The sequence below is a fragment of the Salvelinus alpinus genome, chromosome 28 (assembly GCF_045679555.1).
Source record: "Salvelinus alpinus chromosome 28, SLU_Salpinus.1, whole genome shotgun sequence".
Lineage (NCBI taxonomy): Eukaryota > Metazoa > Chordata > Actinopteri > Salmoniformes > Salmonidae > Salvelinus > Salvelinus alpinus.
This window is the reverse complement of record NC_092113.1, coordinates 17083260-17111073: the sequence shown is the minus strand read 5'-3', so window position 1 is coordinate 17111073 and position 27814 is coordinate 17083260. Positions and strand designations below refer to the sequence as shown.

At 42.8% G+C, this 27814-nt stretch overlaps 1 protein-coding gene across 3 annotated transcripts in view; it reads right to left on the bottom strand.

The window, feature by feature from the left end:
- Positions 1-27814, bottom strand: part of LOC139557316 (plexin A3) — a 134844-nt gene that overhangs the window by 86183 nt on the left and 20847 nt on the right. For all 3 annotated transcript variants that reach the window (XM_071371957.1, XM_071371959.1, XM_071371960.1), the window contains exon 3: positions 26529-26711. In XM_071371957.1, the coding sequence (XP_071228058.1) occupies positions 26529-26711 (183 nt within the window). The remainder of the gene's footprint in view (positions 1-26528; positions 26712-27814) is intronic.

The window sequence follows — 27814 nt, the reverse complement described above, 5'->3', positions numbered from 1 at the left end:
CAAGTAGACTCCTGGCACGCTTTGCTGACATTTCCAGTGAACAGGTGTTTCAAAACATTCAGAGCTATTTAAAGCCCTGACTTGCACTCCCTACTTTTCTAGCTCTTGTACGACTTCCTTAAATCCCGGTCTTACTCTATAAACCTGCAAACGTTCCTGCCAATAGCCATTCTGAGGAGAGAATATTAATCCAGAGAATATCCTGACATGAACACAAGCCAGTGCCAGAGAAATGTCCTTAAAAGTGAAGTAGAATATTACCTGTATATGTCTGATAGGATTATGTGTCCTATTCCTCAATCCACAAAAACGAGCTATTTCATTTGTAAATAAAAATTGTTGATGAGGCTTAATCTTTCTTTTGTATCATATCATATTCTAATTGTATTTAGTGGATTTAAAAAAAGCAACAGATTGATTCGTATAGAAACCAATTAAATCAACAGTGGTGTAAAATCAGTGGACATCAGTTAATAACAAACGGTAAAAGGAAGGAAAAAGCTCTCCTTTGTTCCAAGCAATTGTTGCAACAAATATCTAGAGACAAACCATTGTCATAGCGATGGCAAATACTGTAGGTGGTTGTGGATATTGGATGAAATACAGTGAGGTCCAAAAGTATTTGAACAGTGACACATTATTTGTTGTTTTGGCTCTGTACTTCAGCACTTTGGATTTGAAACGATACAATCAAATTTGAATATCTACATTAATGTGGATCCTAACATGATTACGGGTAATCCTGAATGAATAGTGAATAATGATGAGTGAGAAAGCTACAGAGGCACAAAGATCACAACCCCAAGACATACTCACCATTACAAATAAGAGAGGTTAGCATTTTTGGGGGGTATGATATTTACAGAGCCTTCAGAAAGTATTCATACCCTTGACTTATTCCACATTTTCTTGTGTTACAGCCTGAATTCAAAACGGATTAACCTTTTACTGCAGTGGGCTAAATCAGGGTCACACAAAGTGTTTCTTGGTAGTCTTAAACAAATCTACTTTGAAACAAAAGTATACACCTCACGCACATGGTTATGGGCTTAAAAAAAGGAAGACACCTGTACCATGTCAGATATAGAGTTGAAATGTATTACATTTTGAGTTTGCATCCCAATATTACACTTTATATACATCACAGAAGACTGAAATATAACAAAACTGTTTGACATAGAAACACAAGATTTTCGGCGCGGAAAAAAAACGTTGATTATTAAATTATGAAAAATATTAAAAACATTCCACCCATGAGGCCACTAGGTAATTTGACTACGGGAAAGGGCTAAATAGATTGTTTTTTTTACTCACCCATCTACACAGAATACCACATAACGACAAAGTGAAAGCATGCTTTTAGAAATGTTCTGAAAATGAATGGAAAATGAAATACAGAAAGATCTCATTTATATAAGTATTCACACCCCTGAGTCAATGCATGATAGAATCAACTTAGGCAGTGATTACAGATGTGAGTCTTTCTGGGTAAATCTAATCCAGCACACCTGGATTGTACAATATTTATCCATTATTCTCTTCAAAAAAGTTCAAGCTTGTCAAATTGGTTGTTGATCATTGCTAAACAACCGTTTTCAAGTCTTGCCATAGATTTTCAAGCATATTTAAGTTAAAACTGTAACTTGGCCACTCAAGAACATTCATTGTCTTCTTGGTAAGCAACTCCAGTGTAGATTTGGCCTTGAATTTTAGGTTATTGTCCTGCTGAAAGGTGAATTCATTTCCCAGTGTCTGGTGGAAAGCAGACTGAACCAGGTTTTCCTCTAGGATTTTGCCTGTGCTTAGCTCCATTCAGTTTATTTTTTATCCTGAAAACTCCCCAGTCCTTAACGATTACAAGCATATCCATAACATGATGCAGCCACCACAATGCTTGAAAATATGGAGAGTGGTACTCAGTAAAGTGTTGTATTGGATTTGCTCCAAAACATAACACTTTGTATTCAGGACAAAAAGTTAATTGCTTTGCCACATTTGTTGCAGTATTACTTCAGTGCCTTATTGCAAACAGAATTCATGTTTTGGAATATGTTTATTCTGTACTGGATTCCTTCTTTTCATTCTGTCAATTATGTTAGTATTGTGGAGTAACTACAATGTTGTTGATCCATACTAAGTTTTCTCCTATCACAGCCATTAAACTCTGTAACTGTTTTAAAGTCACCATTGGCCTCATGGTAAAATCCCTGAGTGGTTTCCTTTCTCTCTGGCAACTGAGTTACGAAGTTACGAAGGATCTTTGTAGTGACTGGGAGTATTGATACACCATCCACAATGTAATGAATAACTTCACCATGCTCAAAGGGATATTCAAAGTCAGCTTTTTTATTTTTACCCATCTATCAATACGTGCCCTTCTTTGCGAGGCATTCAAAAACCTCCCTGGTCTTTGTGTATGAATCTGTGTTTAAAATTCACGGCTTGACTGAGGGACCTTACAGATAGTTGTATGTGTGGGGTACTATGTGTTAAACACTATTATTGCATACAGAGTGAGTCCGTGCTACTTATTATATGACTTGTTAAGACATTTTTTCCATAACAAAGGGGTTGAATATTTATTGACATTTCAGCTTTTCATTTTTAATTAATTTGTAAAAAATAAAAATAGAACATAATTCCATTTTGACATTATGGGGTATTGTGTGTAGGCCAGTGACACAAATTCAGACTGTAACACAACAAAATGTGGAAAAAGTCAAAGTGGAAAAATATAATATGATGAAGAATAAAGCAAGGCTATGTAGACATTTGCTCTGTATTGAAACATATCGCACATGAAGACATAAATACTGAACATGCAGTAAATATCACTTCACTTAAACTGCTGCTTTTTGGGGGGGGGGTTACTCCCCTTTTCGATCTTGTCTCATCGCTGCAACTCCCCAACGGGCTTGGGAGGCGAAGGTCGAGTCATGTGTCCTCCAAAACATGACCCGCCAAACCGCGTTTCTTAACACCCGCTCGCTTAACCCGGAAGCCAGCCGCACCAATGTGTCAGAGGAAACACCAGGCTGTAGATCGAAGTCAGCCTATGAGCCAAGTAAAGCCCCCCTGGTCAAACCCTCCCCAAACCTGGGCCAAATGGGACTCCCAATCACAGCCGGTTGTGATACAGCCTGGGATTGAACCAGGGTCTGTAGTGACGCCTCTAGCACTGCAATGCAGCGCCTTAGACCGCTGTGCCACTCGGGAGACAAACTTAGCAAACTTAAATACTTTCTGAAGGCACTGTATGGTTCTGTAACTTTCTCACTCATCATTATTCACAATTTATTCATGATTATCCATAATAACAGTACATCTACATTAATATAGAAGTGTTCAGAAACATATTCAATTCTTATTTACAAAAACATTACTCCAAAATGACACAATACATTATTTAGCATTCATTTCTATTGGGCACAAAATAATCTGAAACACAATCAAAACGAACTGCAAATGCGTCCAACAAGTTTGAGAGTCACAAGCTTGATGTAGTCTTTGTACATACGTATATGGAATATATGACCAAATAATACACTTTTAACTCCTTTAATACACATATACTGAAGTGAATTCGTCCAGATACATTTGGTTCCCTAAAATGGGGGGACTATGTACAAAAAGTGCTGTAACTTCTAAACGGATCACCCGATTTGGATGGAAATACCCCTAAAATTCAAACTGTCAGTCTGCACTTTAACCTCATAGTCATTGTATCATTTCAAATCCAAAGTGCTGGAGTACAGAGCCAAAACCAACAAACAAAATTGTCACTGTCCCAATACTTTTGGACCTCACTGTAGTTGCATTCAAAGAGAGCATTATCTACATAATTAGTTTGACACTATATCTAAAAGCGATCATTTTGGCTGACCCACTTTTTTATGAGCTAATTGTTAATGTCCATCTGCCTTTTTGTGTGTAATGACGGCCTGCCTTATGTATTACATATTACATTACTGGTGTAATACATCCGTGACTATCCAGTGTCATGAGTAATGAACCTTATTGGCCAAGGGTGAACAGTACACAATAGAATAACAAGATGGACGACAGCAAGTCTCCTCTCCTCTGTCTGCAGCTGAGCTGACCATCATGTCTGCTTATCTCAAATAACTACCCAGGGAGCCCCTGGATACACCACCCAAGCATTGCCCACTGAACCATTAACCCTTGAGGAGAAAATGGGGTAAGGGAAGGTTTAAGCTCATTAATCGCCTTTCAGTCCCCCTTGTCTCACACACACACACACACACACACACACACACACACACACACACACACACACACACACACACACACACACACACACACACACACACACACACACAGATGCATCAGTCCACAGAGAGAGGGGAACAAACAACACAGGACCACCAACCAGCGCGGCTATCCCCCAAGGCAAGCAGCCACACAACTGTCCCTCCCTTCCCCCTCCTCTCCCAGAGAGATGCTCTGTCTGGACACCCCCTGGTTCCCCCTGTGCTGCCACTCATTGTTCCAAATTGATAGAGGCAGAAGTGGGGAAGAGGTGAAAGCTACGGGACACAGGCAGATGAAGCTGTTTCTACCGGCCCCCAACCAAATCAAATCAAATGTTATTTGTCACATGCGCCGAAAACAACAGGTGTAGACCTTACAATGAAATGCTTACTTACAAGCCCTTAACCAACAATGCAGTTTTAAGAAAATACCTTAAAAAGAGTAAGAGATAAAAAATAAAAAAAATAATTAAAGAGCAGCAGTAAAATAACAGTTGTGAGGCTATATACAGGGGGTACCGGTACAGAGTCAATGTGCGGGGTCACTGGTGTCGAGGAAATTGAGGTAATATGTACATGTAGGTAGAGTTATTAAAGTTATTAAAGTAGCTATGCATAGATAATAAACAGAGAAGCAGGAGCATACAAGAGGGGGACACACACACACGAGATACCAGCCAGTTCCTTTCCTTTCTTCATCTGGTTACATACAACCGCCGTAGATTTTTGTTGTGTGCACTGTCTTCCAAAAATAAAACCAACGTAACTGTATTATTTATGACATATACTTATTACTTATGTCTTATAACGTAGCAGTGTACATCTATTCACATGGCTTTATGCAAAACAGAAAACACTGTGTGTTTTGTTTTCAGCATTTTTCAGGTCTACAGCCTGTCCCCATTTGACAATAGGCTCATTGTAAACTTTAAGCCAATAGTTTAGTCAGGCCAGGTGTTGACACCTGAGACGTCAGTGTTTGAGGCTTGCTATCTGATTGGCATCCTACTATTCTTCTGAATCCTCTGAAAGACAATTTTTTTTTTTTAATCAGATGAGTTTTAAATGGTGTTATATCATACTGCGACAGTGAAAAATGTGTTAGTGATGAGGTCAAATGAAAACAGACCAGAGGATGGGCTTAAAGTTGAAATTCTGGTAAATATTTTAAAAATCCAAACACACTGGCTACCGTTCCGTTGCTCATGCAAATGTTTTATACACGGAAAATGTATATTTACTTCCGAGAGGGCTCTTAAATAATTCAACATGAAGGTTACCACACACTGTACTTCTATCACAATTTTATTTCAGTGCCCCCGGAGACAACTTCCAAGGTCAGGCCTAAGCAGGCTCACTCCATCCAAGCAGCAAACCCCAGTACACTCCCAGACTTTACGGCCTAATCCACAGCTATGTGCCAAGGAGCATTCTCAAGTGATCCCAGTGGTTTCTCCCAGACAACAACACAAAAGTTTTAATCACATCTTGAGGAGAGAAGGAGAGAGATAGGGACGCAGGGAGAGAGCCGAAAAAAACAAGGGGAATCATTGGGGAATGCCAGATTTGCGTATTCCTCTATTTCCCTGGCAAGCAAAAAGTAATTAATTTACCTTTAATTATGGGCTTATCAGATTTTTTGGACTTTGTCTGTATCTGTGCCATGTCTCAAACAGCTGCCTAATGTCATTTCCCCATAACGCTCACCACTGAAACCAACTGAGCACCAGTATTGATGAGGTTGGTTTCATGGTTACCCGTCTAGCTCCACTGTCCTATGCTGCAGACATACACAGTATTACCTTGGTGCTCAATGGAGTCATAACTCTGGCAAATCAATATAATTGATTAAGATATCTTTAAGCCGTTCTTTGATAATTGGATGAGGACATACTGTCTCTCAGGGACAGATGAAGCACTGAACAATACTAACTAGACAACTAGATATAAAAATGTAAAAACATAATTAAATCAATTCCTGCTATTATAAGGCTTACTGCATCAGCCAGATTTGATGAGCAAACTCTTTATCTACATTATAATAATCTGGCCAATGATGATAGTACAATACCATACATTATACATTCATAAGCTAAAGTCTAAAATGGTCACATTCAGGCATTTACTCACTCCAGTACACTTAATTTTGATTCATTTAACAATGGACTCAATCATGTCTGGATGCAAGCTGAGTTGTCTTGCTTCTGTTTCGAGGCAGATAGGCAGAGGCTAATTGGAAGGAGAGCAGAGGGCTCTCAGAACTGGGGCTGACTCAGCTCTTTGTCAAGTAAAGTGCTCTCACTCCAGTGGTAATTCTAAAGTCTCAATCATAAATGTACTACTGTAAAGCATTTGTTATGATTCTCTGAGTATTCACCCCCTTCCTACGACCGCAGCGGACCAAGGTCGAGCCAAAAACAGTTCCTCACAAAGGGAGGGCGGGGTCACCTGACCGAACTTCACCACCTATGTACGTAAAAACTCAGATAAGACAGACCTACGTTTCACTCTGTCGGCGTTCGTTCCTCATCTCTCTATCCCTCGCAGCCCGGATTCAATCATTACATGTTTAATATTCCTTTGACATTTCTGTCTTATTTTCATTAGCTTCTTTCATCTTTATGTAGGTGCCCTACCCTTTTGTTGGGGTCAATGTGGATTCCAGACCCAGCATCTCCTTCCCTGACTTCATCAAGACAGAGAGAGGAGAGAGAGAAGAGAAAGTACAGCGCAGTGGGGCTCGGGAGGATTGTAAATGTTTTCAGCATGAGGTAGCCAGCCTGTGCTAAGTCAATCCTGGTGAGGGGAGGCCTGGCTGGCCTGGTGGCTCAAGGGGAGTGTTGGACCGGTTCCCTACTGGATCCCTAATCATAAACACCGGGAACTGGGTGGTATCTCGTGTCAAAACCAAAATGTATCAGTTGGAGTTTTCTCTATCTCTTGCTCTCATTCTGTGGCACTGATATATACTGTGCTGGCAGTGGCAAAATAAATATGTCTAGGCTGCATTCCAAATCCTGGTTTGGATCTGCTACTGGTTTCTATTGTCTAAAGACATAGACAACACTTTCTAGAGATTATATAAACTTCTGTGAAGATAAAATGAGATGTCGTCTGCTTTCGAGCAAACTACATTTGTATTTAAAAGGAAACATTATTTAGCTATGTTAATTACATTATTATGTCATTTACTAATCTTAAATGAGAAACAAATGCAACAAGTAACTCATGGTATCTAGGGGTTTCTGCTCTGACAGGAGACAGAACCCGTCCCTCTCTCTATTTGTGTCCCTTACTGCTGTACATCAGTGAGTTCTCATCTGGACAGAGAAATGGTCATAACATTAAATGACACAAAGCAGACCAACCACAAGACACGTATTTCATGTACGGTGAAATTAACATTTCAAAACACAGAGAACGAGGAAAGCTGAATCTAGGGCAAAAGCTCATATCTGAAACAGATTTTTTTTTTTATGTTTTCACAACTGAATGAATAAAACTATTGTCATAAACCTCACCGCACCACTCCTGCTAATCCTTGTCAATTTTCAGAGGTGGTTATGAAAATAGGTTGCTAAATAAAGGGCTTTAAGAAGATTTTTTCCCACACATGAGTGTGTGAGATTTGCACCGACATCAACGTCCTCTCCCCGTTCAAACGACTGTTCAGCCTGACAATGCCATTAGCAGTGAGAGCCTTAAACACAATATTGGGGACAGAATTGGACACATACTGTTAGCAGCCCATAACACCACACTGACGGTATGTCTCTTTTATCAATGCACTCTGTCATAGTGATGCTGTGAAGACAAAGACAAAGGAGGCTGGGTAGACAGGAGCGGCCGTGTAGCAGCATGCTACTCTATAGAGGTGCTGGAGGAGACTGTAGTTACTTAGGGGGACTGTCAACTCTCCCACAGGGAATGTGCACCCCACAATGCACTTTAAGAAAGAGCCAGTCAGGGTTGATTAAGTCCTGGGCTGACGGGGAGGTTGGGGGTGGGGAACGGAGGTTGAGGGGGACACAACCAATATGACACTGCCAGCAGGGTATGATTACACCTCATGTGAAGGCGGAAAAATCTTCTGAGGCACACTATCTTTCACACAGGCATCTGCCATGTCCTCTCTGTGTGTGCCTGGAAGTAATCAATAGTTATCGAGCAAATAAATGGAAAATAATAATTGATTTATAGAAAGGAGGAAGACGCCTTAATTTGCCATCTTCACATGATTTACAACATTAGAGGGGAAGACAAAAACACATTTCAAAAAGGATGTTCACATCACTACGAAGGTACTTAAAAAACCCAAGGTCACATTCCCCTCAGGTTCTAAAACTAAACAGTAAAAACTTGGAGGCTGTGCTGTGGATGAGGTGACGACACGCTAAAAGTGGCCATGTGGGCAAATAGACGATTAGAGTATGTGCAAACACAGGACCGGGCTAGTGGCACCGGCACACCCATGGCTGCAAAAGCATTTCCCCCACAGCGGAACACATAGCAAATCTGCTCAGCATAGATAAACCCAGACAGAACAAGACTGAGCAGCACCACAGCCCAAAAATCATCAGGCGCACACAGAGGTCAAGGTGTTTTTGGTAACTGCACTGAGAAACGGTGACCCTCAGTCGCTCCCTCTGTCTGGGGTGTTGATTAAGAAAACAAGCATCAGCACGGGGCTGGACTGAAGGCCTCGGCCGTGCATAAAGTATAAAGGCTGGAAATGTAATTAACAGTAAGAGCATGAGCACGTCCACTAGCAGCTGTTTCCAACCAATGTAAATGATCAATTAAGAATGTTCCATCCTCAGATGTTCCTAGCACGAAATCTCAGCCAGGACAATTCATTTACAGCATCTAAACACGGTCAACGCTGCTGCATCTTTAGCAGAGGGAGACGAATCGCTGCACCACTATCTAATCTGGGCGCAAGGGACTGGGGTCTGTCTAATTTACTGTGCAAACTACCATAAAGCAACGCTATTCAAGATGGCATGATTCATTTACAAATCCATCCCGGGCAACAATGATGAGGGCACCCGTCACATCCTGCCGCTCAGCATACTAAACACTAAACACTGCCGAGCTAACGAACAGGGGAAGCAGTGCTGAGGAAGGCCTTATTATTGTAAGGAAATAATTGTCACTTGGCTCTATCTAGCTCAAAACAAACTTGCCAATAACATTGTATGAACCTGATCAGCATTTTGATGAGAGTATTTTCTTGTTGAAAACCATTGTTTTCATGCAATTTGCTCAAAACCTTCCTTGAATGTGTGTGTTCTCACGACCTTCCTGTTCTTTATGTTACAACAAAAACATAAATCAGATTTGACCGTCAGTCTACATGCAGTATGTGTCTTATATAGATAGACCTTTAGAGACTAGAATACAGACCGCCTTGTCAGGCAAATGTGAGCATCCAGCCAAACTGTAAGAAGCGTCTTATCAAGAACATCACCAGTGAAGCAGCAGAAGACTTAATTAAGCAGATTTTGTATGTGGCACTATTAAAGCCCATCAGACAGACAGACAGACAACCCTTTGTTTCCTTGTCATTGTGCTCCATAGAGGAGCGTTTCCTGCCTTCAACCCCAGAGACAATGGAGAGCACAATGAACAGTAATCATAGAATTATCAGAAATACAAGACTGATTCATTTGACAGATTTCATCCCTACCCTTTTCAAGATCGTCAAAAGCTAGCCTACAATTCTTCTAGCGACAATTTATTTAAAAAAATAATAATTCCATGAGGATTGTATTCAGTCTTTGGTTGTCCTTTTCCTCAGAGAACCAGGGATTCTGAAAGCAACACAAACAAAAGGTGTTCGAGCTGACACTTTTAAATAGAATATCAATAGGTAGATGTGATTGCAGAAAGAATCATTAGCCCATGTATTGTTTAATACACCAAACATGACCCTATGTAGGCCTAGTCGTCAGGTCGTCATGTTTAGACACATAAATATGAGTCAATAAACAATATCTAAATGCAATTTCTCACCCCCTTTTCCAATATACCCCCACCCCCTTTTTGTGGCATTCGCTTCACTGCTCAAATCAGTGTTCTAGAGAAATACCCCTCTCCCCTCCCTTTCCCTCCCTCATTCTTCAATTCGTTTATTTTTTTTCTGGGAAAATGACCTAGTTCCAGGTGCCGGGCTTAGAAAGTCGCTGAGCAAAATCCACTTTCACCTCTTGCCCTCTGAGGTCCCCGGAAACATATCCTACAATCCACTAGCAATGACATCAGACATCTGAAACGGCTGACACACCACACACTGACCTAGAACAGGATTCTGACTCAACAACAAAATGGAGGGAGAAATGGAGAACAAGCCTCCCATGAGATAAGGAGAGGCCAGTCAACCAGCCAGCCAAGCAGTACGTGAAGAGAACACATTATAGGTTTTGCGTTTGTCGTGCGGGGGGAAAGGAAGGGGAGGATGGGTGAGAAGACACACAATCTGGAATGGATAGCCTACTGTTCAATTCAATTGGAGGATCTGTATAAATCCATTCATGTAAACATTTGTTATCTACAATCTGGTATTGCTTACATATTCATCCCGTCAAACGTGTTTGGGGTGTTACAGACACTTAACTCCAATGTGTACAGGCTCAAATAAGCTTTAAATTGAACTGTCTGCTTGGTCATTTAGAGCAGGATTGAAGGTGGCTGTTGTTGAAATGGGCCAGTGTCTTGTGACGAGGCTTTTCCCCATCTGTCTCTTCCAGTTAGCTCGTTGCCTCCAACAGGATCCCAGAAGTTAACCAACGCTAATTACCTTGGACAAACCATGTCAGTCTCAAAATATTATGTTTCTTTCCGTCACGGAAAAACTAGAAAAGCAAAAAAGACGGAAATTACATGAAACAAAACATATATAGTCCAGTGATAGTTGCTTGCCAAAATGTGGTGGTGAGCCCATTTTATAAACCCACGACTAACCATAGGCTTGGGTCACTCTCTTGAAATAGGGAGCTAGGCCTAATTAAATTAAAATATGTTAGATATTACTGCACTGTTGGAGCTAGGAACACAAGCATTTCGCTACACCCGCAATAACATCTGCTAAATATGTGTATGCGACTAATAACATTTGATTTGATTTGATAAAGGGAGAGTTATCTCTTTGGCCCAACTATGTAACGGATAGCTTGTTTAGTAATGTACGATTCCTCCTCTTTCTGTATTCTGTCCTTGGTAGAAGCCATGTCCAATTATGTTTTCTTATGAGACAGTCTGTCTGGACACACTCATCACAAAAAAGGAATAGCTGACCAATAAGACATTCCACAACAGTAGCAGAGATGTACCTAGGCCAAGAATCAGGCCCATGTCATTCTGTACCACATTGACTCGTCCACAGAATCAAAGAGGCTTCTAGGTAAATTCTGCCCAAATCTGCCCGATTCCAGCCTTGCTGAAGCACCCCAAGATCATCACCAATCCTCCACCAAATGTCACAGTGGGTGCGAGACCTGGAGATGCCTACAAGCCACAGTGTCTCGCACCCACTGGAATTTGGGAGAAATGTTGTCAGTAGTTGTCACGTTCCTGACCTATTTCTGTTAGTTTGTTGTATGTGTTAGTTGGTCAGGACGTGAGTTTGGGTGGGCATTCTATGTTTTCTGTTTCTATGTTGGTTTAAGGGTTGCCTGGTATGGCTCTTAATTAGAGGCAGGTGTTTTGCGTTTTCCTCTAATTGAGAGTCATATTTAGGTAGGTTGTTTCACAGTGTTCGTTGTGGGTGGTTGTCTCCTGTGTCAGTGTTTGTCGCACCATACGGGACTGTTCGGTATGTTTGTACATCGTCATTTTTGTGTAGTCTATTTTTCCCTGTTCGTGCGTTCTTCGTGTTTTATTGTAAGTTCGTATGTCTAGGTTTGTCTACACATTCGTTTTGTTATTTTGTTAGTTAATTCAAGTCTAGTTCGTTTTCTGTCTTAGTTGTTTTGTCGTGTCTTTATTAAATCATGTCATTTCACAAAGCTGCGCCTTGGTTCAATCACTACTCCTCCTCTTCGGATGAAGAGGAGGAGGACTACCGTTACAGAACCACCCACCAATCCAGAACCAAGCAGCATAAGTTCGAGCAGTGGAACACGCAACAGGAGAGGCTTAATTATTTGGAGAAATGGACATGGGAGGAAGACCTAGAAGGCAAAGGACCCTGGGCGCAGCCAGGAGAATATCGCCGCCCCAAAGCTGAGCTGGAGGCAGCGAAAGCAGAGAGGCGGCGATATGAGGAGGCAGCTAGAAAGCAAGGCTGGAGACCGGAGAATCAAGCCCAAAACTGCAGATATGAGGGGACGCGTCTAGCACGGAAGCACGAAAAGCCCGTGAGTACTACCCAAAAATTTCTTGGGGGGGGCTAAGAGGTGGTGGGCCAAGGGCAGGTAGGAGACCTGCGGCCACTTACCAGGCTAACCGTGGAGAGCGGGAGTACGGGCAGACACCGTGTTACGCAGTAGAGCGCACGGTGTCTCCTGTACGTGTGCATAGCCCAGTGCGGGTTATTCCACCTCCCCGCACTGGTAGGGCTAGATTGAGCATTGAGCCAAGTGCCATGAAGCCGGCTCTACATATCTGGCCACCAGTACGTCTCCTTGGGCCGGCTTACATGGCACCAGCCTTACGCATGGTGTCCCCGGTTCGCCTACATAGCCCGGTGCGGGTTATTCCACCTCCCCGCACTGGTCGGGCGACGGGGAGTATTCAACCAGGTAAGGTTGGGCAGGCTCAGTGCTCAAGGGAGCCAGTACGCCTGCACGGTCCGGGATTTCCGGCGCTACCTCCCCGCCCCAGCCCAGTACCACCAGTGCCTACACCACGCACCAGGCTTCCAGTGCGTTTCCAGAGCCCTGTTCCTCCTCCACGCACTCTTCCTATGGTGCGTGTATCCAGTTCGGTGCCTCCAGTTCCGGCACCACGCACTAAGCCACCTGTGCGTCTCCAGAGTCCTGTACACACTGTTCCTTCTCCCCGCACTCGCCCTGAGGTGCGTGCCCTTAGCCCGGTACCACCAGTGCCGGTACCACGCACCAGGCCTATAGTGCGCTTTGAGAGGTCAGTGTGCCCTGTCCCTGCTCCCCGCACTGGCCTGAAGGTGCGTGTCTCCAGTCCGGTGCCTCCAGTTCCGGCACCACGTACCAGGCCTACAGTGCGTCTCAGCCGGCCAGAGTCTGCCGTCTGCCCAACGGCGCCTGAACTGTCCGTCTGCCAAGCGCCGCATGAACTGCCCGTCGGTATTGAGCCTTCAAAGCCGCCCGTCTGCCATGAGCCTGCAAAGCCGCCCGTCTGCCATGAGCCTACAGAGCCTTCCGCCAGACAGGAGCCGCTAGAGCCTTCCGCCAGACAGGAGCCGCTAGAGCCTTCCGCCAGACAGGAGCAGCCAAAGCCTTCCGCCAGACTGGATCAGCCAGAGCCATCCGTCTCCGCAGCGCCGTCTGAGCCATCCGTCTCCCCAGCGCCATTTGAGCCATCCGTCTCCCCAGCGCCATCTGAGCCATCCGTCTCCCCAGCGCCATCTGAGCCATCCGTCTCCCCAGCGCCGTCTGAGCCATCCGTCTGTCCCGAGCCATTAGAGCCGCCCGTCTGTCCCGAGCCGTCAGAGCCGATAGTCAGTCAGGAGCCGCTAGAGCCATTCGTCAGACAGGATCTGCCAGAGCCGCCAACCAGACAGGATCTGCCAGAGCCGCCAAACAGACAGGATCTGCCAGAGCCGCCAACCAGACAGGATCTGCCAGAGCCGCCAACCAGACAGGATCTGCCAGAGCCGCCAACCAGACAGGATCTGCCAGAGCCGCCAGTGAGCCATGAGCGTCCAGAACCGCCAGTGAGCCATGAGCGTCCAGAACCGCCAGTGAGCCATGAGCGTCCAGAGCCGTTAGTGAGCCATGAGCAGCCAGAGCTGTCAGCGAGCCATGAGCAGCCAGAGCCGTCAGCGAGCCATGAGCAGCCAGAGCCGTCAGCGAGCCATGAGCAGCCAGAGCCGTCAGCGAGCCATGAGCAGCCAGAGCCGTCAGCGAGCCATGAGCAGCCAGAGCCGTCAGCGAGCCATGAGCAGCCAGAGCCGTCAGCGAGCCATGAGCGTCTAGAGCCGTCAGCCTGCCATGAGCGTCCAGAGCCGTCAGCCAGCCATGAGCGTCCAGAGCCGTCAGCCAGTCCGGAGCTGCCAGTAATCCAGAACTGCCCCTCAGTCCAGAGCTGTCTCTCTGTCCGGAGCTGCCTTTCAGTCCGGAGTTGCCCCTCTATCCTGAGCTATCTCTTTATCCTGAGCTACCTCTTTATCTACCTCTCTATTCTCACCTACCTCTATGTCCTGAGCTACCTTGTCCCGGAGCTGTCCCTTTATTTTGTGTTGTATATATTAGGTGGGTGGAATAGAGGGGTGGTCATTCTGAGGGGGATTAGCGAGCTGGGATTGACTATGGTGGGGTGGGGACCTCGTCCTGAGCCTGAGCCACCACCGTGGTCAGATGCCCACCCAGACCCTCCCCTAAACTTTGTGCTAGTGCGCCCGGAGTTCGCACCTTAAGGGGGGGGTTATGTCACGTTCCTGACCTATTTCTGTTAGTTTGTTGTATGTGTTAGTTGGTCAGGACGTGAGTTTGGGTGGGCATTCTATGTTTTCTGTTTCTATGTTGGTTTAAGGGTTGCCTGGTATGGCTCTTAATTAGAGGCAGGTGTTTTGCGTTTTCCTCTAATTGAGAGTCATATTTAGGTAGGTTGTTTCACAGTGTTCGTTGTGGGTGGTTGTCTCCTGTGTCAGTGTTTGTCGCACCATACGGGACTGTTCGGTATGTTTGTACATCGTCATTTTTGTGTAGTCTATTTTTCCCTGTTCGTGTGTTCTTCGTGTTTTATTGTAAGTTCGTATGTCTAGGTTTGTCTACACATTCGTTTTGTTATTTTGTTAGTTAATTCAAGTCTAGTTCGTTTTCTGTCTTAGTTGTTTTGTCGTGTCTTTATTAAATCATGTCATTTCACAAAGCTGCGCCTTGGTTCAATCACTACTCCTCCTCTTCGGATGAAGAGGAGGAGGACTACCGTTACAGTAGTTCATAGAATAAAACATTTTTTTTTTTTTTACCCAAACACATACCTATAAATTGTAAAACCAGAGAAACTGATAATTTTGCAGTGGTCTCTTAATTTTTTCCAGAGCTGTATGTGAAGTTTTGAGCTACCCTGTCACGATCCACAATAGGGTCTGTATTGAGGACTGGTGAGAGTGAATAGGGTCCGTGTTGGTCAGGGGGAAAACCCGTTTGTTGTGTGTAGTAGTATCATGCAGGTCACAGACAGAGAGCTCTTCTTTGTTGGCCTCTTTATTAAATAACTCATCTCTAATCGTCCCATGTGAGGAGGGTAACATTTCCAGGGAAATTTCAAGAGACCCCTCAATAAAAACAAAAAATAAAAACAGTGTTCATTGAAGGTACCTTCATTGAAGTGCTATGCTCTTAACTCAGGACTCTCGGTTGCCAAGAAATTTGCTGCAACTTAAACGGCGCCATTTCTTGTTTACAGGAAAACAGCAACGTGGGTAGTGGAGAGTTGTTAATAGTTAACGACAAATGAATAATGGTGTCCGTCTCAAACACTGTACAGAACTACAGTGAATCTACAAAAGCATGAACATACTAAAACAGTATAATAGGAGGAGAGTCTGGGCCTCTACAAAAATATTCATGCAATAACAGCATGCCTTCTCCTTTGTCAACATAATACATCTTCACTCAAGACCTTTCATCGTTTTTTGGGAGTCCAGAAACAGCAGGGAATTGATGTGGGGCCATAGAGGAAGAAGAATGATAAACCTGCTGGATCATTTCCCCAGCAGACTCCCAAGGTTGGTTCCAGCCTGCTGCTAGAGCCTGCAGTCAGAGAACGAGAGACAGCAGGACAGCAGCGGAATGATAAAATGTGTCAGGCAGGCAAAGCCAGGCTTTGCAGCTACGTCGCATTCTGACCAACTGAAAAATGACACATCATTTTCTTATCGAAATTTCAGAAACTGTTCCAGTTCCCGACGGAGTAGCCTGCACAGTAGTAAAGATGAAATGAAATGTTTCCTTGCTACAGAGGCCAGCCACTGAATCACCAGGAGGGAGGCAGGAGCACTGGGCCTTTATAGCAGACAGCCAGACACAGGTGCTTAAGTGCTAAACACCCTGCATTTACGACGGTGGCAGCACTGACCTTAAATGAAGTTATGAGCGGTACGCCATTAAATTATAAAAAGAAAATGCCCAGACGAGGGCTTATCCAAGAGGGACAGAGTCGGGCTGCCTGCCCAAAGGGGCGTAATCCCAAAACACAACACACAACCACTTACTGTACCTGTGTCAGATAGGTCAGAGGGGTAAAACAATTATTCTTGACAAGCACATAAAAACAACAACCATAAACACATACAGTAGGAGCCTGCGCACAGTAGTGAGCAATGTCATGGCAGTGAACGAATGACATTCTTATTTTTCACCATGACAATTTTTTGGGGGGCGGGGTCCTCAACTCTGTAACCCTTTTATGTTCCAATTACAGTATATGGATTCTTGTCATAGCATACATTCCCATATTCCAAGTATGGCATAAAAAATTGCCACTTTGTAACACCCACTTTGTTCTTCCATCAGCAACATCGCTTCATCACAACAAGTTGTCGGCACATCTGGTTTTAAAGACGGAAGGAAAGATCAGTAGAGAGAATGGGATACACATCTGGAAGATATTTCCCCCACCATGTCTAAAACTCTCTACTGTTTAACAGCTCTCCCCTCCCCATTCTCACCACCATAGCAGCGACCTCCCTCTCTGGTTCTCCCTATCCCCGTGCTCCCGTCAAACAGAACAACAGCTCACTCTGGGCATGGCAAAGCCGATAGGAACAGCTGTGTGGTGGTCTACTACTAATCTGCTACTCGGGTGTTGGGTAATCAGTCCACTTGGGCAACGGAGAGCTTGTCTACAATGAAGGTATGTAGTATAGACATGGACTATGGGACTGAGGCATCTACAAAAAGGCTGAGGATCTGATGAATCTCTAGTTCATGAATAGATTCTGAGGATCTGATGAATCTCTAGTTCATAAATAGATTCTGAGGATCTGATGAATCTCTAGTTCATGAATAGATTCTGAGGATCGGATGAATCCCTAGTTCATGAATAGATTCTGAGGATCTAAGGGCTCAGACAAACCACTAGAGTACTTAGCAACTCTGAACGGAATTTGCATACCGAGTGCGCAACGATTTTACAAGTAGAATCGGGTGAAATGTCGGCAGTCAGACGTCTATAGTGGGTGGTCCCTAAAACACAGCACTCTGAACGATCGGCAGACAAACGCTAGATCCATATTCGGTGCGATGTGTGCGAGCCTTAAAACCTGTCAGAAATGCACTTGATCCCTCATCCCTTGGAAAGGCTGAGTGCTTAGCTATGTCAATGAATCACCAACCATATGTTTGTGAGACAATGCTTGAATTGCTCGACAACCTTGACAAGGTCAATGAACAGCATCACAAGCGCAGGAAATATTTCTTAACCATAAGAACATTTTCCAAACAGAATGAAAAGCATCAAAAGTGAAAATGTACAGCTTGGCAGAAAACAACGCCTTTCCACACAAGAACGACATGACAGAGATGTGGTAGAAAAACGCTTGAGAACTCTCCTATTCATGTGATACAGAGTGGCCACTTCAGCGACACTCCCCTTAAAACAACACATGGAGAACAATGGACCCTGCTCTCCAGACACAACATCACTCAGCCTTGTTCTGGACCGGGGGATTTACAGCAAACACATTTCCCCATGATCAAACCTGTCGTGGGCCGGGAAGGCTCGTAAATCTAGGCCCTGGCCTGCTCCACAGCCCATTCACCCAACACTGATTTATACTGAAGAATTAGCTCCCATACCAATTTGAGGCTGACGCCAGACGCAGGGAGAATAGAACAGGAGACATCGGGATGCAGACCATGTCATTTAGATTAACACCTGACCTGCTTTACTCGTCTACTGCTGTAGATATAAACTGTTATAAGTAATCTTTAGGATGGTGGGCTCTGCTTGAATGTCCTATGGATTGCCAGTGCTGTATGTTGAAGCTCTATAATATACTGTAGTAAATGTCTTCGCTTATGGTAGTATTTCTTATTGAGTCCCAGCTATTCAATATTTCCAGTATCATAAAAAGCCAACATCAAAACAAACCATTGCTTGGCATCTAATATTAAAACAAAGTATTCAATATTGAAAACTGTTGAAGAAACTTGATTCTTGTCGCATTAATTCCCTATGGAAGACGAGACAAGATGACTAGCATTCGGAGAAATAGGCCAGTTTATTCACACACACACTCGATCGCATGCGCTCGCACACACACACACACACACACACACACACACACACACACACACACACACACACACACACACACACACACACACACACACACACACACACACACACACACACACACACACACACACACACACACACACACACACACCAGCAGTGGCACCACACCAACACAAGCAATAAAATATATCTGAGAACCTTGGTCTCATACACAGCCTGTTGCTAACTCACAGACTACGTAATCCAGAAAGGCCTTTTCCTATTTCAGCAGTAATATATTTCTCACTGCAGCCTCCTCCACAGTGGTGATGGGAATATGAGGTGTACTTGGACCAAGAGAGGAAATGATGCAACCAACCACTGCTGCATTAATGACACTCTATTGTCTACATTTCAATACTTTTTTCAAACTGTTGATTACATTACAGTTGTTTCAGCTAAATGCATCTTGCTCAGTGTCACAGTGTAAGTATCCAATAGTGTGTAATAGAATTAGCAGAATCCCAAACAAATACACAGCTGTTCATTACCTACACAAGAGTACAGGTGCAAAATCAAATCAATCGGATGCAATCATCGTTCATTCATAATTATAACTTTACAGTAATTCTTGCCTGAAAGTATCATCTTACAAATCAATACAAATACGTTAAAAGCAGTGCTCCGTTCGGTTCTCGCCACTTAAAATATGTAATATTTTTATAATAGCCTATTCTCAGTTACCCTAGATCTAATGTTGGTTCCTCATTCCTACAGATGTCATTGTATCCCAGTGAAAGCCATTGGTAGGCAGCAGGGAACAGGAAGTACTGGGGCTCATGGGTGATTTCCACATGGCTCCAGAAAGCAGCTTGTGTTCTCTATTCTTTTGCCAAAACAAACAAGCCATTCTGAGAGGAGATATGGTGCAATTATACAGCCTCCTCCTTCATGCTCTAGCTCCCGGTTATGGCAGGTAATCTAACACTTCACACTGACATACAACAAGCTATCCCTCAAAGCAGCATTTCACTGGCATAAAAAACATAACATCCACGGGATGAAACGTGCAATATCCACTTTCAGTTAACCTTTTACTGCAGTGGGCTAAATCAGGGTCACACCGAGTGTTTCTTGGTAGTCTTAAACAAATCTACTTTGAAACAAAAGTACACCTCACACACATGGTTATGGGCTTTAAAAAAGAAGACACCTGTGACATGTCCGATATAGAGTTGAAATGTATTATTATTTTGAGTTTGCATCCCAATGTTACACTTTATATACATCACAGAAGACTGAAATACAACAAAACTGTTTAACATAGAAACACCGGATTTTCTGCGTTTAAAAAATATATAATGTTGATTAATTATGAAAAATATTAATAACATTCCACCCATAAGGCCACTAGGTCAATTGACTGCAGGAAAGGGCTACAGGGCAATTCCACCACTTTTCAACATCATTTTCATCATAATCTCCAGCACAATACCAGTGTCTACATATGTGAAAATGGAGCATTTCTACATTCTGTAGAAGAAAAAATATATAATTATATAATTCAAAAGATGACATCATCAAAAGTTACGTTTCTTGCTCCCCCACGAGCAAGGAACTTAAAAACAGAGATTTTAAAACTATGAGATTTGCAGTGTATTTTGGAGCAAGATAATACCCTCCCCTCTGGCTAGAAACTATTTGCAGGTTTGGAAATCTCTGTTTTTCATACTTTTAATCCTACCCTGTGATGTCACAGAGAAGCATTTTTTAGGACCTTTCTTCTTCTCTTTTTAACCACAGATCATAGAAATGCCCCATTTTCAAATTTGTAGACACTGGTATGGTGCTGGAGATAATGAATATGAGGTTGAAAAGTGGCAGATTTGCCCTTTAAGTAGAACTGTGATGCAACCTATCTATTTGGTTTCTTTGAGGAAAATTCAGTCAGCTTAACACCAAAGCAGCCAGTGGCTGGTGGGAATAAGCCCTTTAAGATTGTGTGAAAATGTTACTTCCCTGCCCGCACTTGGCCTCTGCAGTCTCCTGCTTTTTCTTTCGCAATAATACATTGTCATGCACCACTAAAACATGATTCACTCACAAATTCAAACCTCAACCCACTAAAATTGTGTTTGCAAATAATGGAGTTACAGTTTTTTAATACACCTAATTAATTCATGACGATGATCTATCTGCATTTAAGACAAGTGTGTTAAAGTGGCAAAAAAGCAGCATCTTTAAAAACTTGAAATGGGAAAATGTGCAGAGAGATGATCATAAATGTCTCGCTGTATTATTATTAAGCAGATAAACATATTAGGTACAGAATCCTGTTGACAGACTGTCATCAGTTTGGGCTAAATACTGCAAACTCTGTTTGTAGGCATAGCCTTGTGACCCAGTCATTTTAGCAACAAGCAAGCAGATGGAGGTAGGGAATATATTGAGACATGCATCAACAGGAGACCTCATAAATAACTGGAATAGAAAACAAAACACGAGACTACTCTCCAAGGGGAAGAGATTCTAACTAAACCCGTGCTTTTCAGTGTGTATGTGAGCACAGTTTAATTTCTCATCTGGGAATAGGATGGCAAGAATACAGAACCGGGGTGTAATTAATTTTCTGTACGAAGCATTATAATTACTGTGTCGAGTGAAAAGTAGCAAAGTCAGCCTCTACATCCTGCCCAACATCTCGTCTAACATTAGATGCTCAGTGTCAACTGCAAGTGAATCCTGTAAAAATAAACACAACAGACCTCCCATTTAACGTACACAACAAGGACGAGGGACTGTGGCATTTATAATAGAATGATTATTGATTCCAATAAAAAACATGATCTTACGTTTGAACTATAAAGATTTCTTCTCATCCAATCTCAAGCTATTATGTCAAATGCAGAGCACAGACTAAATGAATTGATGCTCAAAGATAGAAGGATAGTTTTAACCCAAAGGAAACTAGAGGAGGGATGAAAGATATTGAAGTTGGCTGGGCAGGAAAGAAAGGGGATCATTTCTCAGAAGCACCATTTGGAAAACTGTTATTGTTCTAGGCAGTGGGCACAGAGGGCAGAGTGAGTCATGGGGTGTTTTCTATTTTAACGTAACATTGTGGGGGTAGACCATGATTCTCTCTGGTAGGGTGCAAAACTACATTCTCCTGTCCACAAAAACAATGGAGGGTGACTGAAATAGCATCATACAGTAGGTATCCCTCTCCCAGTCATCGTCACATTTAGTGGTGGTTTCATTATGTCATTAAGTCCAAAATTAATTCAAAATCAGTGGTCACCAACCGGTCGATCGATCATTTCTGTACAAAAGCCAACTATGAAGGCATAAAGGCTTGCGCTCCTTTTTTTGATGTTGCGCTGTTAGTGGTAACAGCGCTAATTTGATGTTGCGCTGTTAGTGGTAACTTGATTCAGAAGCCCTATGCACCAGGTAGGCAAAGTGTTACCATTTTGAACCATTTAATTTCACAAACTCCGCCTACCCTGTGGACCGGGAGATTTGTGGCTAAATGAGTGTGTCTACTGCGCTGGCCAATCGGATAGCTCAAATCACTGTGCCTACCTACAGTGTCCACAACCCTGTCCACAGCAAAGTTTGATACTAGCCTACATGAGATTTCGTAACTTTTAAAACCATGAACAGAGATAGACTGTCAAATAAAACAGCAAAGAGCTGCTGTTGTTATGCGTAAGTTCAAGTCTACGTTTTATTCAGCACTGTCAACACTTTTTATTCAACACTATTACAAAACATAAAACTCACTTCTGTCTACTGCTGCAGCTGCAATGAAGCTGCCAATTGTATCGATAGCCCTGCGTTTTTTAAAATTATTATTAGCAGCTCATCATGTCTATTTTAATATCGAGGAGTATTTCACTTTCTCTGGTTATAGGAGCAACATGAATTTGTGCTTGAGGCAGATGTGGTGCAACTCAAGCTTCGCCATCAGGTGGAAGATGGTGTCCCATCTCTCTGGTCAGTCTCACCAGAAGGAAAGGAAGGAGAGAGCATGGACCGTGAGAGGTGGACCCTCTGCTGCTCTCTCCCTCAATCCGCTGAGACTAATGCTGTGTTTAAAACAACTGGGAACTCGGAAATCTCCGACATCACTGCGTTCAAGACAACTGGGGAAAAACAAGGTCAAGTCATGACGTCAGTGAACTTCAAGTCAGAAAGTCAGAGCTCTAGAAAGATGCCCGAGATTTCAAGATGGATGGCCATTAAAAACGAGATCCAACTGGGGAAAATTGTTTTGAACGGTCATCCAACTTGAAAACTCAGGCATCTTTCTTGAACTCCGACCTGAAGTTCACTGACGTCATGACTTGACCTCGTTTTTCCCGAGGTCCCAATTGTCTTGAAAGCACCATGACCATCAGATGCAGGTATCGTCAGTCCAGTAAAATAAAAAAGCAAATTAAATCAGCTGTGCCTTGCATATAGCCAACATGCTGTAACAATGTATTCGGCCCCTCATTCCTACAGAACTGTTTTTATTAGGTTAATGTTAAAAAATTTAAGTATTGTTTAAAAACAAATCTGAGCAGTAGATCTCGGTTTGCCTTTTGACATCAAAAGTGATCTTGACTCAGAAAAGGTTGGTGACCACTATTCTAGATGGTATTTCAATAAGTATTTTTACAGTTAGACAGTTATGAAAGCAAAATCCAATTTTTGTATTAATCCTAGACGTCACTGGTTAGTGCTTATAAGCACTATCACCATGCACTCTTCTACCACTCCGTTTCCCTGCCAGTCTGAGGTTCACATACTGATTACAAACCACAGATCCACATGAGGGGATGTGATCAAAAATTGCCATACATACGTGTATATCAACCAAAAAGGCTATAATGCATAACACATAGAACTACAATGAATTCAATAGACTAATAATAATTATCTATCTATAGAGTTGATGTCATTAGTCAAGACCCACTAAGGTTTTTCTTTTTCAGAAATGAAGTGCAACTGGGGCAGAGGTTTCCTAAAATAAATGAATACTTTTTTTATTTTATTTTTTTATTTTACCCCCTTTTCTCCCCAATTTTCGTGGTATCCAATCGCTAGTAATTACTATCTTGTCTCATCGCTACAACTCTCGTACGGGCTCGGGAGAGACGAAGGTCGAAAGCCATGCGTCCTCCGAAACACAACCCAACCAAGCCGCACTGCTTCTTAACACAGCGCGCCTCCAACCCGGAAGCCAGCCGCACCAATGTGTCGGAGGAAACACCGTGCACCTGGCTCCCTTGGTTAGCGCGCACTGCGCCCGGCCCGCCACAGGAGTCGCTGGTGCGCGATGAGACAAGGATATCCCTACCGGCCAAACCCTCCCTAACCCGGACGACGCTAGGCCAATTGTGCGTCGCCCCACGGACCTCCCGGTCGCGGCCGGCTGCGACAGAGCCTGGGCGCGAACCCAGAGTCTCTGGTTCAGTGCCCTAGACCACTGCGCCACCCGGGAGGCCTTAAATGAATACTTATTGACGTGGCGTTGAATATAAACTACCCAGCATTTAAACCCAGTAGGACTCACTGCTGATGATGTTCATCTATTTTAAATGACAGAACAGCGATGATAACTTGTGTCAACCCAAAATAAACCCATGCAGAAGAAGAAGGAGGCTGGGCATATACTACCGCCAACTCAAGTCAGAAAGGCCATATCTATACAACACAAAGTCCCAAACTAGAGAAACATCATTGATTTTCATAAAGCTTTTATAGACTCAACTGAGAAAAGACCTCCATGGCTTCCACTAGCAAACTCATGGAATATTCAATCCTGTTTTTGACAGAACAAGTATTCTACATCAAGCAACAACAAACTGTGAACCATCATATTCATGCATAAAATACCTAATAATGAAGGGAAAGCATTGTCATTTTGAATTTTGTAAAGTTAGTGTGGGCGAGGTGGAAAAAGGATTCTTGTCCATCAATAATGACAAACCACCTGGTATTGACAAATTAGATGGAAAGCTACTGAGCATGTAGTGGACTATATTGCCACTCCTATATGTCATATCTTGAATCTGAGTCTGGAGAAAAATGTTTGTCCTCAGACCTGGAAGGAAGCCAAAGTAATTCCGCTGCCAAGAATGGTAAAGCCCCTTTACTAGTTCTAACAACCGACCATTCAGCTTATTGAATCTTAGCAAAAAAATGGTGTTTGACCAGATACAATGCTATTTCTCTGTAAACAAATTGACAACAGACGATCAGCATGCTTATAGAGAAAGGCAATCAACATGTACTGCACTGACACAAACTAATGATCATTGGTTGAAAGAAATCGATAACAAAAAGATGACTGATGATTGTGGGAGCTGTATTGTTAGATTTCAGTGCAGCCTTTGATATGATTGACTATAAGCTGTTATTGAAAAAACATATGTGTTATGGCTTATGTGTTACTTCTGCCGTATAGTGTATTCAAGAGCTATCTATCTAACAGAACAGAGAAGGTTTTCTTTAATGGACACTTCTCTAATGTTAAACATGTAAAGTGTGGTATACTGCAGGGGAGCTCTCTTGGTCCTCGATTCAACATTATACATGTCAGCAACCACAGCTGGTGAAATCACTGCAACCATAAACAAAGAGTTGCAGTCAGATTTAGAATGGGTAGCCAGTAATAAACTAGTCCTGATCATCTCTAAATCTAAAATAATTATACTTGGCACAAATCATTTCCTAAGTTCTAGACCTCAGCTGAATCTTATAATGAATAACCTGGCTGTTGAGCAAGTTGAGGAGACTAAATTACTTGGTGTTCCCTTGGATTGTAAACTGTCATGGTCAAAACATATTGATTTAATGAATGTAAAATGGGGAGAGGTCTGTCCGTGATAAAGAGATGCTCTGCTTTTTTGACACCACACTCCACAAAGCAAGTCCTACAGGCTCTAGTTATATATTATCTTGATTATTGCCCAGGCATATGATCAGGTGCTGCAAAGAAGGACCTAGAAAAACACCAGCTGGCCAAGAAAAGAGTGGAACGTCTTACTCTTCACTGTAATCAGAGGGATAATATTAATACTATGTATGCCAGTCTCTCTTGGGGAGAGACTGACTGCATCGCTTCTTGTTTTTATAAGAAACATTCATGTGTTGAAAATTCCAAATTGTTTGCATAGTCAACTTGCACACAGCACTGACACACACACGTATCCCACCAGACATGCCACCAGGGGTCTTTTCACAGTCTGCAAATCCAGAGCTAATTCAAGGAAACGTACAATATTATAGAGCCATGATTGCATTGAACTCCCTTCCATCTCATATTGTTCAAGTGAACAGCAACCCGGCTTTAAAAAACAGATAAAGCAACACCTCGCAGCACAACGCCTCACCCCTATTTGAACTAGATATTTTGTGTGTATGTCCTGACAGATGCTACAGAATGTAAATCTAATATATGACAATGTTTCTGATAAATGGTCATGATAAATGTAGGCCTAGAATAGTAGGTCTCTGCGTTTTTTCTCTCTCTGTGTTTTACATGTATGCAGTTATGTCCTTACGCTGTTCTTGTCTATTAATGTTCTGTATTATGTCATATTTCGTGTTTTGTGTGGACCCCAGGAAGAGTAGCTGCTGCTATCACAACAGCTAATGGAGATCCTAATAAAATACCCCTAAAAAACACCAATGTGCTACAAATATTTAATTTAATTTAATATTCCAAAATAAATCAGACAAAACGGTTGGTGTTCGGTGAAATCCCATCTCTGCCTCCAACACCAGAGCTTCCCCAGGCCTTCACCTTTTAAGCATTCATGTAAAGAATTCTAACACAGCTACCGGGGAAATAGTTGATCGGCCCAACTGAACAGAAAGAATCAGAATTTCTCTCTTTACCTTTTTGAGGTGTCCGCTGCGGGTTCCCACAAACACCACTGAGTGGTCTCCATAGGTGTAGGCTGCTACTGCTCCCATGCCATCTACACGGTCGTCATACAGAGGGGTCCCCTCTATCACCCGTAGACCCCCCAAAGGCTGGTTCAACACCAGCCCACAGAAATCATCTCCAATCTGCTTTGGCTGCAAAACAAAACAAGAAGGGGACAATGTTCAGGTATTGGATCAAATGTAGCCTATTTACTAATTTGGGATCTGGAATACACAAAATGGTAATAGGTTTTGGTAGCTTTCACTACACACCTCTTGGGGAACATAAAGGAAAATGATAATGCAATTAATTATTAAGATAAGAAATGTAATAAGAAATACCCCTCTGAGCACAGGTGAAACTGTACATTCTTGGCATGTTAAATAGAGATATTTATTTTTGTTCCCGAAAGCTACACACTGGGCACAGACTTGTTCAACGTCTAGTTTTGATTTACATTTGGTTTTCAACTAACGATAATTCAACGTGAAATCAACCAAAAAAATGTACAATTGGTGAAAAATATATGAAATTCCCTTACGTTAATAACTTTTTTCAAATCCAATCAGTTTTCCACGTTGATTCAACATCATCACATTTAATATTTTGGTTGAAATAACATGGAAACAATGTTGATTCAACCATTTTTTGCCCAGTGGGTAGGCTGACCATGTCAGTCTGAAACATGCCGGTGTGGGAGGTGCAAACAGTTGTTGATGAGCCTTTATGAAGGATAAATATATCAAACAAGGCCTGTGCCAGAGTCTGGCACGCACACTCTCATTAAGAGGTCAAGTGCTATCGCTGTGCATGAGAAGGGGCTGATAATGCAGATGAAGCAGGCCATAATTTATCAAAAAGAGCCGATTTGCATCAGCTATGGGGAGCCCTGTTCCTCCTAATAAAAACATCCCCCGCCTTCCTAAAGGGATCCAGGTCAGCTACTGATGCTTGTTGTTCTCCTCTCCATCTGCCTTGCTCTGCCCTAAAAACTAACGAGGTGGGTTTGGATGGGGGTGGAGTGCCCTCAGACATTATAAATGTACAGTACAGTTATGGGAGCAGCTCTTCAACTGTTCCTGATTTCAATCCTTGAGACAGGTACCCTAATAAGATGCATTATTTTAAATACCCTGTTGTATTTAAATGGATCACAACTTAACTGTATGTTTTATGAGATCCCTCAGGAAGCTGCGAGACAAATAAATTATACTGTAATACAGTGTTATGACTGGAGTCAGCTTCATTTGAGATA